General features: G+C 42.8%; 1 protein-coding gene across 1 annotated transcript in view; it reads left to right on the top strand.

Annotated features, from left to right (window-relative positions):
* Positions 1-13,626, top strand: part of cyp11c1 (cytochrome P450, family 11, subfamily C, polypeptide 1) — a gene marked incomplete at both ends in the record, with an annotated part of 29,646 nt that extends 16,020 nt beyond the window's left edge. The window contains 4 exons of the mRNA XM_079503587.1: positions 10,214-10,380; positions 10,793-10,871; positions 11,082-11,288; positions 13,507-13,626. Of these exons, the coding sequence (XP_079359713.1) occupies positions 10,214-10,380; positions 10,793-10,871; positions 11,082-11,288; positions 13,507-13,626 (573 nt within the window). The remainder of the gene's footprint in view (positions 1-10,213; positions 10,381-10,792; positions 10,872-11,081; positions 11,289-13,506) is intronic.
* Positions 13,627-14,255: the final 629 nt, after the last annotated feature.

Below are 14,255 nucleotides of genomic sequence, written 5' to 3'. Positions count from 1 at the left end.
CATTTTGGTGCCTAACCCCATGTTTTGGTGATCTAGGAATCCAATTAGCATATTTAAATTATAGTCAAGCAATTACAAGTACAATTATATAATAAAGCAATTGGTTATAAGGTTATAACAGTGTAATAGGACATTTCTCCCTTTTCTATATGCCGTAATGCCCAGGATTGGTGAATTCATCACCTATACACATAATTCACATTCTGTGAAGCTTTCAGGAGATTTATTTTGATTTGATTCCATACCAATAAGGAGTGCATTCATTATTAATGGTTGGTACTGTGACATTTGTAAAAGCATGGCTGCCAAGTGATAGACTGGGAATATTACACACATCTTGGAAGAAATTTCTTAACAAGAAATGTCTTCACTATTGTTTGTAAAGGTGTCTGGCAAAATAATAATAATCCAAGTCCCCTAGGGCAGTTGTTCCCAAACTGGGGGTCGGGACAAACATTTTGAAAATAGGCGATCTACAAGCTCAGTCTTTGCAGCAAACACACTTAGTAGGAACAAATGGCCACTTGTCTGGTCTATGGGGAAGATGGGACTCCTTAGTGGGGATACAGTGGAGAGAAAAGCCCCCTTATGGGCCCAGAGAGGGTGTTCAAGTCAGTACAGAGCTATCATAATGTATGTAGTTGGTGTATAGGCGCAGGGATGGTGGTGGAGTGTGGCACGGATAGGGTTCAGATGTACTTGTCACAGGCATCTTCTTATTCCCGAAACTGTACTAGTTTGGGGTTTAAGTGCAAAATGTATTTCACTGGTAACCACAAGGTTACCAGCTCGAACCCGGGCTCCCCCAGAGTTTCTGTCGAAGTGTCCTTGAGTAAGACTCTGAACCCCTAATTGCTCCTGATGTGCTGGTTGGTGCCTTGCATGGTTTCCGCCGCCATCGGTGTATGAATGTACATGTGAATGGGTGAATGTAATGCACAATCTATGTAAAGCGCCTTGGATAAAGGCGCTATATAAATGCACCATTTACCATTTTAGTTTGAAAGTCCTTTTGGGAAGAAGATATGAACCCAAATAATAGTCATCAACCTGTTTCAAAGGAGTGTTTTGATAATGTGGTTATTGAGAGACTTAGGTTCTGACAGCTCTGCACCAACCTCCATAATCACCCTCTTTGCACACTCCTACTGATTGCCTTCCTAATGTATAAAAAAGTTGGCCAAATAATCCTGCCACCCTAATTAAAACCCACGCACCCCGTTTATCCGGCTGCCTTTGTCCGCCTTCTCCTACCAAACCACACCGTTTGCCCACATCTCACCATGCATAACACCACCGGCATACGTGTCCAGACATAACGCGCTACTTTGCATCCATGCAACTGTCCTAATTACTGTACAGTTTGCATTTGCATGAAAAACCATGTTATTGCGCAACATCACATTTTAGGCCACACCCCATTCCACTGTGCGCGCGCACACACACACACACACACACACCGCAGCAGTATAGTATTGCACAGTACAGTATGGTATAGTATTGTACGGTACAGTACAGAACGGTATAGTATGGTACAGTACAGTACAGTACAGTCTGCTACAGTACAGCACAGTATGGTACAGTACCGAAAAGTATGGTACAGTACGGAAAAGTATGGTACAGTATTGCACAGTACAGTACCGTATGGTCCAATACAGTGTGTTGCAGTACAGTACAGTACAGTTAGTCCCCACTCTTTCCCCCCCCCTATCCACAGTATATTTGCACATACGTGAAATTTGTCCTCTGCATATATACCGGTATAACTACTAGGAGCAGTGAGCCCATAGAGTAATTAAGTCTTGCTCAGGGTCATACATTGACAAATTGCCGGAATCGAATTTGGGACAACCAAGCAGCATCAGTATTGAGATTTACTCAGTGAGGCATAGCTGATGATCTCATATTGATTGCGGTTATGCTTTAAGTTAAAAATCTTAACCCAGTTAGTTCTGATAGTATAGCACCATCAACTTTTACCATAGAACTGATGAAAGTATACTGTCCTGATGGCACTGAAATGCAATTGCATCTTTTCTAATATCATATGATCCTCCACATTCAAATACCTTATCTGATCTACAATCAGATGTAAAATTGGTACCACTACTTATTACACAGGATATCCAAGTATGATCCCTAACTGTGTATGACTAGAAACTGTATGACAGGAAACCAGACACTTGCTCACAGTTTTGCTGGTTTCCTGTCTGAATGTCAGTCAGCCCAAAATGTATTTTTGCATGCGGATATACACCACCACAGTGAGAAACATTTTAGATTTCTCTAGGACTATTAGAACAAATAGAAATATTTGTATTTATAAAACAGGTATAATATACTGTTATTAAACAACTTTAAGAAAAATAAGTTTGACATAGAAAAACACGAATTCAGGACAAATTTAACAAACAACAAAAAAGATAGCATATAAGCATAGCAATTCAAAATACCCCAAAAGAGTCTTACATAATTTGTTGGTCTTTACTTTCAGGAAATTATTTGAGGTGACAGAGGCAGAAGACTCTCATCTGTGTGGGTATTACAATACATCAGAGTATAATGATGCATGCGTGCAAAATAGTAGATTTTGAACAGTAATATGTGTCAAATCAACAGGTGTTTGCTGCAAACATGTAAAGACTGCATTAAATGCACAGAAAGATTAAAAGAAAAAAAGTCCAGAATCCTCGATACCAGTTTAAAAATCCAGAATCCTCTATACCAGTTTAACAGATACGAGCATACAACAAAAAACACTGAATGAATCAGTGTTGATGTTGAGAAGCAGTATTCTGCACCACATACAGTATGTGGAACAAACTCCCAGAAAACTCTCAGTTCTTTTAAATCAAAGCTAAAGTCCTTTCTGTTTGCTGCTGCCTCATATACATATATATATATATATATATATATATATATATATATATATATATATAATTTATTCAGTAGGCCTACTGTAATTGTAATCTCTTATTTGTATGTTTTCTTTTTACGGTACCATAAGATAAATGAAATGCAAATGAGATAAAACATACTTCTGTACAATAAAAGGATACTAGTGCAATCCTACCGAATCAGCAGCCTACTTTTACGCTGTAAGAGGGGGGGGGGGGGGGGGGGGGACACATGCTCTGAACAGTGTACATTTCACAGAACAAGTGTACTTAAAAGCAGATCATGTATTTTGCAACACTGTTGTTGGATGTCAGTATGTCCAAGATATTTAATATTTCAATTCACCCACACAATATATTTCAAGCCCAGAGTGCTGTTATGCTACCTTCAGTCAAATGAAATCATGCCTATACGGATTTAATACTTTGCAATCCTTCAGTTCACATAAAAAAACTGTATTGGCATGACAGTGACAAGGTTCAAAGACATATACATGAAACGGATCGACCACATCCTGTAGCTCCGTGATCAGTTATAGTTTCCACCACCTTGTCACTCACTAACTTACTTTTCAAAACACTTGGAAGGAAATGGGGCTCATGCTACACTTTTACATTGATTTGTCCTCTGCTTTTACGCAACTCAACCTCATTTCAACAAGTCAGCTTAAGCGTGATGGTAAATGGAAAGCTGTTTGACCACGTTTACACCACCACACTCACCACAGGCTCCCAGCAGGATGTGTGCTTTTGCCTCCATTATAAGATGCGTCAGAGCTTGTGTGAAAATAGGTACATACATACATACTGTAGGACCATTGTAACCACTCAAGCCATTAGATGATTATGAAATGATTTCGATATTGTATTGTTAAAAGGAGCTTTTGTTGCGGCAGAAGTTTGGGAGAAGACAAAACACTGCGACAAAAAAACTGCGACAGGACATTACGGTACAGTACAGTACAGTACAGTACAGTACAGTACAGTACAGTAGTCTGCAACAGTACAGTCTGCAACAGTACAGTCTGCAACAGTACAGTACAATATGGAACAATACAGTACAGTACATTATTATTGTAATAACACTTTTTTTGCAGTAGCCTGTAGTAGTAATAGTAATAGATTATGTGTTCTTACCTCAGATTGAAGCAGCTTTAACAGACCTGTCCTGCCTGCCTGCCTGCCTGCCTGCCTGCCTGCCTTGAAGTTTGTTTTCCCTTCCTTGTCTGTGTTGAAGTTGATCTGGTAGTTCAATGGATCCGTTTACTACTTGATCGACTGAAAGATAAATACAATTGATGTAATTCTGATCAATTGTGATGAAGTTAAGTTAAATGTTCTGTCAAGTCTGACTGACTCTCGTGACTGAACAAGGAACTATAGCACTTTTTCAACAACGCCCTGTTCCGCACGCACGCACGCACGCACGCACGCACGCACGCACGCACGCACGCACGCACGCACGCACGCACGCACACACACACACACACACATATTGTGACACACTCTGGCTGCTCCATGTTGTCTTTTTCATAGCTGTGGATATAGCTATCCAAATGAGAACAGTGATTAGTTGTTGATAGGATAAAGTAATATAGATTGTAGAATCTTAGGAATTATTTTATAACCATGTAATACTGAATAAAGCTATAGCTAATTATCTGTCAACGTCACTTTATTTGTTTATTTTGACGGGACATTGCATTAACCTGACTCCGCCAGATGGGGCAGCAGAGACTACACTGGGTTCCCCCCTCCTGCAATTTTCCCAGATGGGAATCTGGGAACTCTCAGGCAGACTTGATGCCCGTCCACAAAACGGCCTGGCCAATCAGCAGCAGCTTCTAGCTTCTAGCTGCTGCTGATTGGCCAGGCCGTTTTGTGGCCGGGCATCAAGTCTGCCTGAGAGTTCCCAGATGGGAGCAGGAGGGGGGAACCCAGTGTACTCTCTGCTGCCCCATCTGGCGGAGTCAGGTTAACATTGCATAGCCTACATATGAATGCAACGTAAATACGTATGGCATGTAGCTAGGTGTAATGTTAGAGACCACAGAAGCTAACCTTTCAAGCCTCAGTCAAATGTTGTCACATTTGGACATATATCATCATCAACTTGCGACGGGAGCAGTCCCTATTGAGTGAAATATTTATTTATTTATGAAAGAAATATAATATTTAAGGTGTTTTTATTTTTTTAATTTTAGTTGTAGAGGGCAAGTATAATGTTTTAAGGCATATTTGTCTTATTAGCCAGGGTTCCTTTTAAAAACATGCATGGAACATGACACTATGGCTTTTTGAATGTGTGTTTAGAGCAGTTTAAACAAACATTACCAGGTGCCCCTCACTTCACACAAGTGTGATTATTGAGGGGCACGCTTTTCGTCCCGTGACGTCTCACATTTGCCATTGACAATGGAAGGAGAATTACGTCACGTGTGCCTGAAATCTGACGTAAATTTGTGGCAACACAAACATGAAATCCCGTTGACAATGAAGGGAAAATGTACGTCATATGTAGACGAGCAAATCGCATAAATTAAACTAGAAAAAGTGCCCTTCTGGGCACAGGTCTCCACCAGGAGGATAGGACTGTGTGAGATGTTTGGCAAAATGTTTAGGAGTAATATAAATAAGTAATATGTTTGCCTTTGATGGCAATTGGATGATTTGAGGCATTTTGTTCCAAAAATGTGTTTTGCAAAAATCAACCTGTTGGTGGCGCTATAACAGGCCAATGTGAAAAGGGTGGGATATATTCCTCAGCCTAGTAAGAAAATGTGTGAAAGATTTGACGTAAATTGCATGCTGCGTTCATGATTTGAGGCTTTTGTTCAAAACGGGGCAATCTTGCAAACTGTGAAAGCCAATTATAGCCAATTAGGATGGAATATGAAATATCGGACAGATCCGACTTGAGCACATGACCATAGAGATACTGTGTAACGATTTTTGAGATTTTTGGACAGAATCTGGAGGAGTAATATCCAATAATGTGTTTTACAAAATTTGGCCTCCTGGTGGCGCTATAAAAGGCAGATGTGGAAAATGCAGGTCAAAGGTTTGTCCTTGGCCTCTAGGGAGTGTGCATGCAACGTTTCACGCAGATCGGTGCAGTTTTAGGTAAACAATGTGAAAAGCTGCCTCATGGTGGCGCTATAACAGGCCGTTCTGGAAAATGCGGGGCAGAGGTTCATCGTTGGCATCCAGGGAGTGTGTGTGCAAAGTTTGGCGTCGACCGGGTTAACGGTGCCGGAGATTAGCTGGTAACGGACGGACGGAAGGACGGACGGACGGACGGACACACACACGGACGGACGGACGGACACACACACGGACGGAGTGCAAAACATACTCTCTCCCCATGCCTTCGGCCTGGTGGAGACAAAAATGAGTTGGGTCGGAAACCCAGCCGTTCAGATTACCCCCCCACTCTCTCTCTCTCTCTCTCTCTCTCTCTAGGTGCGGCCACACGGCTCCGTTCTTTTGGCAAATCTAGAACTTCCTGTTTGAGAGCTAGCAAATTTAAGACATCCGGTTGCTTTCAGATTAAAAGCGTAGTTAATTAAATAATTATTACATTACATTATTAGTATTGTTATTACATTACAGTTATTGTGAAGACACACATTATGTTTCTGTGTAAGAATAAGTAATTAAATAACGTAAAAAAGTTATCTAAATGGATAATTTTTTGTCCAGTGTCCACTTTAGTCCACTGTAGTCTGGAAATGGGAAGTTTTTTAAAGTTTTTTTTACATCTGACCTGGTGCCAATTTTTGTTTTACACCTCTGCTGCTTAGAGGACAGTGTGGTGTTGTAGAGGAGGTCTCCCCGGACGCGTGCGTATGTCACACTAGTCGAAACATAGCAGGGATTTTTGTCCAGCGTCCACTTTAGTCCACTGTAGTCTGGAAATGGGAAGTTTTTTTAAGTTTTTTTACATCTGACCTGGTGCCAATTTTTGTTTTACACCTCTGCTGCTTAGCGGACAGTGTGGTGTTGTAGAGGAGGTCTCCCCGGACGCGTGCGTATGTCACACTAGTCGAAACATAGCAGGGATTTTTGTCCAGCGTCCACTTTAGTCCACTGTAGTCTGGAAATGGGAAGTTTTTTTATGTTTTTTTACCTGTGACCTGGTGCCAATTTTTGTTTTACACCTCTGCTGCTTAGCGGACAGTGTGGTGTTGTAGAGGAGGTCTCCCCGGACGCGTGCGTATGTCACACTAGTCGAAACATAGCAGGGATTTTTGTCCAGTGTCCACTTTATAAAGTCCATGCTCTCCAGTGAATAGCATTTATCCATTTAGATAACTTTTTAATTACTTATCTTTACACAGAAACATTACTTATTACTTATTTTTACACAGAAACATAATGTGTGTCCTATAGCATCGTTTAAATGCTTAATTTATAGTTTTAATGTGCAAATTAATCTTTTTTTCAATACTCTAGAGGGTACTCTTATTTTGAAGAGATCGTCCACCGGAAGTCTTATATTTGCTCACTTAGATTTGCCAAAAGAACAGTGCCCGGCCAGGCTATCTAAAGAGCCACGTTCTCGGCTGTCGGACAGCTTCTTTTCCGGGTTTTTAGACAGCTGGTGGATGGAAATTAAACTCCACCTCCGCGGACGATTTGCGCGACGGCCAGATTCCCGGAAACGCCGGATTATTATTATTATTATTATTATTATTATTATTATTGTAATAACACTTTTTTTGCAGTAGCCTGTAGTAGTAATAGTAATAGATTATGTGTTCTTACCTCAGATTGAAGCAGCTTTAACAGACCTGTCCTGCCTGCCTGCCTGCCTTGAAGTTTTTTTCCCTTCCTTGTCTGTGTTGAAGTTGATCTGGTAGTTCAATGGATCCGTTTACTACTTGATCGACTGAAAGATAAATACAATTGATGTAATTCTGATCAATAGGGTGTAACAAAATCTCCTGGAGAGGGCGTCAACATATGTGTCACGTGGTAGCGGCCGCCATACTTGCTGGCTTGTCTGGTTTGTTTACATTGAGCGACCATCAGGTGTGCTTGTATACGTTCTTTTTTTAAACTGACCTCACAATGGTGCAGACTTGCTCAGTAAATAAGTGCCACAGCAGGTCGCGTCAAGGAAATGAGCCAGAAAACGGAATTCGATTTTCAGCTTTCCAGCATGGAGACAGTATCAAGGAACCCAGATTGACGAGTTTACAAAAAGACGTAGAATGGCTTGGATCGGCGCACGGGCGCAGAGACATAACGTTCAACAAAGTATCTAAGCACAGCCGTGTTTGTTCACAACATTTTCCTTGTCCTTGTAATGTATTTGGGCCCGACGTTCTTTCTATCCATCCTGGTGTTGGTTCACTATGTTGTCGCCAAGAACGAGCTCAATATTTACAAAAACATACCACCGTCACTCCATTCTGAGTGATGCGGGCTAGAATTTAATGCCCACGAGGGGGCCGTCCCTAGCTTTTTAGACGCCGCCCCCCTCTTGGTGACGTACACGTTGGCACACGCTATAGGCCTATCTCACAGCCCGTTTTTCACGCCCACTTCCGGTAAATAGTGGTGACTTTAACATGGGCATTTACACGTTTTTTTCTCTGGAGAATCTAAGTACATTTTCTAATGTAAAAATGTGACAGACCAATATTATTATGAAGCAAACAAGATGGTAAATCAGGTCGAGCAGATAGAACAAACCTTACCTTGAGAAAACAAAAGTTGTAGACTTCTTAAATAACCTCTTTTAACATGTAGCGTCTATGGAGTGACGTCACGCTATCACCACTAACCCCGAAAGGGGGCGTATTTAGGGGGGCGGGGAAATTCTGTGAGATAGGCTTATTGTGATGAAGTTAAGTTAAATGTTCTGTCAAGTCTGACTGACTCTCGAGTCTCGTGACTGAACAAGGAACTATAGCACTTTTTCAGCAACGCCCTGTTCCGCACGGACGCACGCACACACACACACACACACACACACACACACACACACACACACACACACACATATTGTGACACACTCTGGCTGGTCCATGTTGACTTTTTCATAGCTGTGGATATAGCTATCCAAATGAGAACAGTGATTAGAGTAATATAGATTGTACAATCTTAGGACTTATTTTATAACCATGTAATACTGAATAAAGCTATAGCTAATTATCTGTCAACGTCACTTTATTTGTTTATTTTGACGGGACATTGCATAGCCTACATATGAATGCAACGTAAATACGTATGGCATGTAGCTATAGGTGTAATGTTAGAGACCACAGAAGTGAACCTTTCAAGCCTCAGTCAAATGTTGTCACATTTGGACATATATCATCATCAACTTGCGACGGGAGCAGTCCCTATTGAGTGAAATATTTATTTATTTATGAAAGAAATATAATATTTAAGGTGTTTTTATTATTTTAATTTTAGTTGTAGAGAGCAAGTATAATGTTTTAAGGCATATTTGTCTTATTAGCCAGGGTTCCTTTTAAAAAACATGCATGGAACATGACACTATGGCTTTTTGAATGTGTTTTTAGAGCAGTTTAAACAAACATTACCAGGTGCCCCTCACTTCACACAAGTGTGATTATTGAGGGGCACACTAGCCCCTCCTATAGCTTTTCGTCCCGTGACGTCTCACATTTGCCATTGACAATGGAAGGAGAATTACGTCATGTGTGCCTGAAATCTGACGTAAATTTGTGGCAACACAAACATGAAATGCCGTTGACAATGAAGGGAAAATGTACGTCGCATGTAGACGAGCAAATCGGCTAACCGATCACATGAATTAAAAAATGAGTTGGGTCGGAAACCCAGCCGTTCAGATTAACCCCTCCCCCCACTCTCTCTCTCTCTCTCTCTCTCTCTCTCTCTCTCTCTCTCTCTCTAGGTGCGGCCACACTATCTAAAGAGCCACGTTCTCGGCTGTCGGACAGCTTCTTTTCCGGGTTTTTAGACAGCTGGTGGATGGAAATTAAGCTCCACCTCCGCGGACGACTTGCACGACGGCCAGATTCCCGGAAACGCTCTCCTCCGCGGCAGTCGTCCGCGGAGGTGGAGCTTCTTTTCCATCCACCAGCTGTCTAAAAAGTCGGAAAAGAAGCTGCGGATGGCTTAAGACGTGCGCGGCTGTCGGCCGTTTTGCGCTTAGGTGTGGAAACACTGTCTCTCTCTCTGCAGACAGCGGTTCAGGTTAACCTCTCTCTCTCTCTCTCTCTCTCTCTCTCTCTCTCGCTCTCTCTCTCTCTGCAGACAGCGGTTCAGGTTAACCTCTCTCTCTCTCTCTCTCTCTCTCTCTCTCTCTCTCTCTGCAGACAGCGGTTCCTCTGCAGTTTGCTCTGTACGAGCTGGGTCGTAACCCGGCGGTCCAGGAGTCTGTCAGACAGCAGGCCAGAGCAGCGTGGGAGCAGGCCGAGGGCGATCCTCTCAGAGCCCTGCAGGGGGCGCCGCTGCTCAAAGGAACGGTCAAAGAGACCCTCAGGTTAGTGACATATACTCATAGAGTATTAAAAGGATAGAGACTGAACCGGAGTGCCCCCCCCCCCCCCCCTGCTATTCATTTCAGTGGAAGTTGCTCATATTTTACAATATAAATTGACATGAATTAGTCTAGACTATACACTAATTCATGTCAAACTGGGGGTCCTTGAAATTAAACGGGTTGATAATCTCTGATAGAGCCGTAAACATCTTCTCTTGGGGGTCCCTGGCATGTGTTTTCATATGGGGGTCTGCGGGCTGATTAGTGTCAACTGATGTAGAACACGGTCGTGCATGGTTCTCAAAACCTTTTCATGTCATGTATTGACATGTAAATGCGTGTGTGCGTGCATGCGCGCGCGTGTGTGTGTGTGTGTGTGCGTGTGTGCGTGTGCATGCGTGCGTGTGTGCAGGTTGTATCCAGTAGGAATCACAGTCCAGCGTTATCCAGTCCGAGACATTGTTCTGCAGAACTACCATGTACCTGCAGGAGTGAGTTAACACGCACGCACGCACGCACGCACGCACACACGCACGCACGCACGCACGCACGCACACATGTCATGTTTCTGCAATTGCTGTGATTGATTTTCAAATGACTCTCACTCTCTCTCTCTGTCTCTCTCTGTCTCGCTCTGTCTCTCTCTCTGTCTCTTCTCTCTCTCTCTCTCTCTCTCTCTCTCTCTCTCTCTCTCTCTCCAGACCATGGTCCAGGCGTGTCTCTACCCTCTGGGGAGGAGCAGCGATGTCTTTGAGGAGCCGCAGAGGTTCGACCCCGCCCGGTGGGAGCGAACAGAAGGAGGGGGAGGGGCAGAGATGGCGTTCCGTGCGCTGGCGTTTGGCTTCGGGGCGCGTCAATGTGTCGGCCGCCGCATCGCCGAGAACGAGATGCAACTCGTGCTCATGCACGTGAGTGATGCGTGTGTGCGTTGTGTGCGTGCGTGCGTGCGTGCGTGCGTGCGTGCGTGCGTACGTACGTGCGTGCGTGCGTGCGTGCGTGCGTGCGTGCGTGCGTGTTGAACCAGTGGTGGGAAAAGTAATCACATTTTGATCAGCTTGCAAGAGCTGATCAATGATCGGACTTCCAATCCAAGGTTTATTAAATCAGGTTAGGAAGCGAAGACCGTACGGTGGACTCTGAAAGGAGAGATACTTGTATCATGTCACGTCATTGCATTTTACCTTTTATATCAAAGTTTTAAGTGGATAAGTAAGTCCCAGCATGGATCATCACACATGCAGACAGTAATGTTGGTCGGACGTGACATATGTCTTCGCTTCCTAACCTGATTTAAAGGGACACTTCACCCGTTTTGCAAAAACATATATATGTTAATGACGTTTAGAAGCTTTAGAACACTTTCCTGGGGATCTTTATGTGTGTAATATGTGGTTTTAGATCTTTTAGATTTTAGCAGTGAGCTCAGTGTCTCTGATGTCATAGACACTGGGCTACACATAAAGACCCCCAGGAAATTGTCCTAAATCTTCTAAACGTCATTAATTGTCTCCACCAGGCCGAAGGCATGGGGAGAGAATATGTTTTGCACTCCGTCCGTGTGTGTGTGTGTCCGTCCGTCCGTCCGTCCGTCCGTCCGTCCGTCCGTCCGTCCTTCCGTCCGTCTGTTACCAGCTAATCTCCGGCACCGTTAACCCGGTCGATGCCAAACTTTGCACACACACTCCCTGGATGCCAACGATGAACCTCTGCCCCACATTTTCCAGAACGGCCTGTTATAGCGCCACCATGAGGCAGCTTTTCACATGTTTTACCTAAAACTGCACCGATCTGCGTGAAACGTTGCATGCACACTCCCCAGAGGCCAAGGACAAATCTTTGACCTGCATTTTCCGCATCTGCCTTTTATAGCGCCACCAGGAGGCCGACTTTCTTAAAACACATTTTTTGATATTACTCCTCCAGATTCTGTCCAAAAATCTCACAAATCGTTACACAGTATCTCTATGGTCATGTGCTCAAGTCGGATCTGTCCGATATTTCATATTCCATCCTAATTGGTTATAATTGGCTTTCACACTTTGCAAGATTGCCCCGTTTTGAACAAAAGCCTCAAATCATGAACGCAGCATGCAATTTACGTGAAATCTTTCACACATTTTCTTACTAGGCTGAGGAATATATCCCACCCTTTTCACATTGGCCTGTTATAGCGCCACCAACAGGTTGATTTTTGCAAAACACATTTTTGGAACAAAATGCCTCAAATCATCCAATTGCCATTAAAGGCGTATGAAGAAATGGCACCCTTTTCACATTGGCCTATTATAGTGCCACCAGGCACTCTGCATTTCCTCAACAAAATGAAGAAAATTGTTGCAAAAAACTAACAAACAAAAAAACATGTTTATATTACTCCTAAACATTTTGCCAAACATCTCACACAGTCCTATCCTCCTGGTGGAGACCTGTGCCCAGAAGGGCACTTTTTCTAGTTTAACATGTATTCTTTTGCAAAAAGGGTGTCCCTTAAATAAACCTTGGTTTGGTCACGTGGTGTCGTGGCCTCTAAACCAATGGGAGACTAGCACTATACGGCCAATGGGACACTAAGCCCCATAGCCAATGGGACACTAAGCCCCACGGCCAATGGGACACCAATGCACCATGACTAGAGACTGTAAACGCGACTACAAGACTAAAAGCCTCACTAAGGTACAAATATGCAAGAGAATGGAATGCAAGCTGATATATAATGAGTCTTGAGTCATTTCTTGTTTACTTCAGTAAAAGTATCACTATACTGCAATAAAGAAATACTCAGTTAGCCTACAAGTAAACTTCCGGAATTCAAAATGTACTTGATTAAAAGTCCAAAAGTATAATTGGCATCACAATGTACCAAAAGTACCAAAAGTAGAAAGTACTCATAATGCAGAATGTCTCATTTCAAGTTTTGAAATGTTTAAAATGCCTCTCTGGTGGAGCTGTTGCCCCTGCGACCCGACTACGGATAAGTAGTTGAAGACGGATGGATGGATGAAAAATGTATACAAAATATCTTGAAAATGGCCGATCTACAAGCTCTCTCTCTCTCTCTCTTTCTCTCTCTCTCTCTCTCTCTCTCTCTCTCTCTCTCTCTCTCTCTCTTTCTCTCTCTCTCTGTAGATCTTGTTAAACTTCCGCCTGAGCGTTTCGTCCACTGAGGACATCGACACCAAGTACACCCTCATCCTCCAACCAGAGACGTCACCCAGGATCACGTTCACCCTGCTACAACAAAACTGACATTGCCATTGACATCACTCACACCCGCATCAACATTCACCAACCCACTATAATCTATAGCCTGGGTTCCAGCAGGCTGTTCTCTCGTGTTTTCATAACGTCACCTGTTACGTATCGCCACGTTGTTGCCGATATGACTCTCTTCTTCGAGTCACTTATACAACTGAGGTTACTGAAGTAACCCGAAGTTGTTGCTGATACGTCACAGTGGTGGAAAGAAACGGAGTACTTTTACTTAAGTACTGTACTTAAGTACAATTTTGAGGTATTTGTACTTTACTTGAGTATTTCCGATTTCCGGTACTTTTACTTCTACTCCACTAACTTTGATTAGAAAACATACATTAACCACTTCAACCCTATACATTTCGGCCATTTGAAAATAGCCGATCTACAAGCTCACAATGCGTCGCAACGTGACGCATTGTGAGCTTGTAGATCTGCTATTTTCAATAGATTTTGTATTTTGAACTTGTGAAATGGGACATTCTGCACAATGAGTACTTTTACTTGTAGTACTTTTAAGTACATTTTGATGCCGATACTTTTGTACTTTTACTCAAGTACATTTTCAATTCCGTACTTTTACTTGTAACGAAGTAGTTTTAAATTGCAGTATTGGTACTTTT

This window comes from Electrona antarctica, assembly GCF_951216825.1.
Source record: "Electrona antarctica genome assembly, chromosome: 6".
In the NCBI taxonomy this organism is placed as follows: domain Eukaryota; kingdom Metazoa; phylum Chordata; class Actinopteri; order Myctophiformes; family Myctophidae; genus Electrona; species Electrona antarctica.
This window is presented reverse-complemented; position numbering and strand designations above follow the sequence as displayed.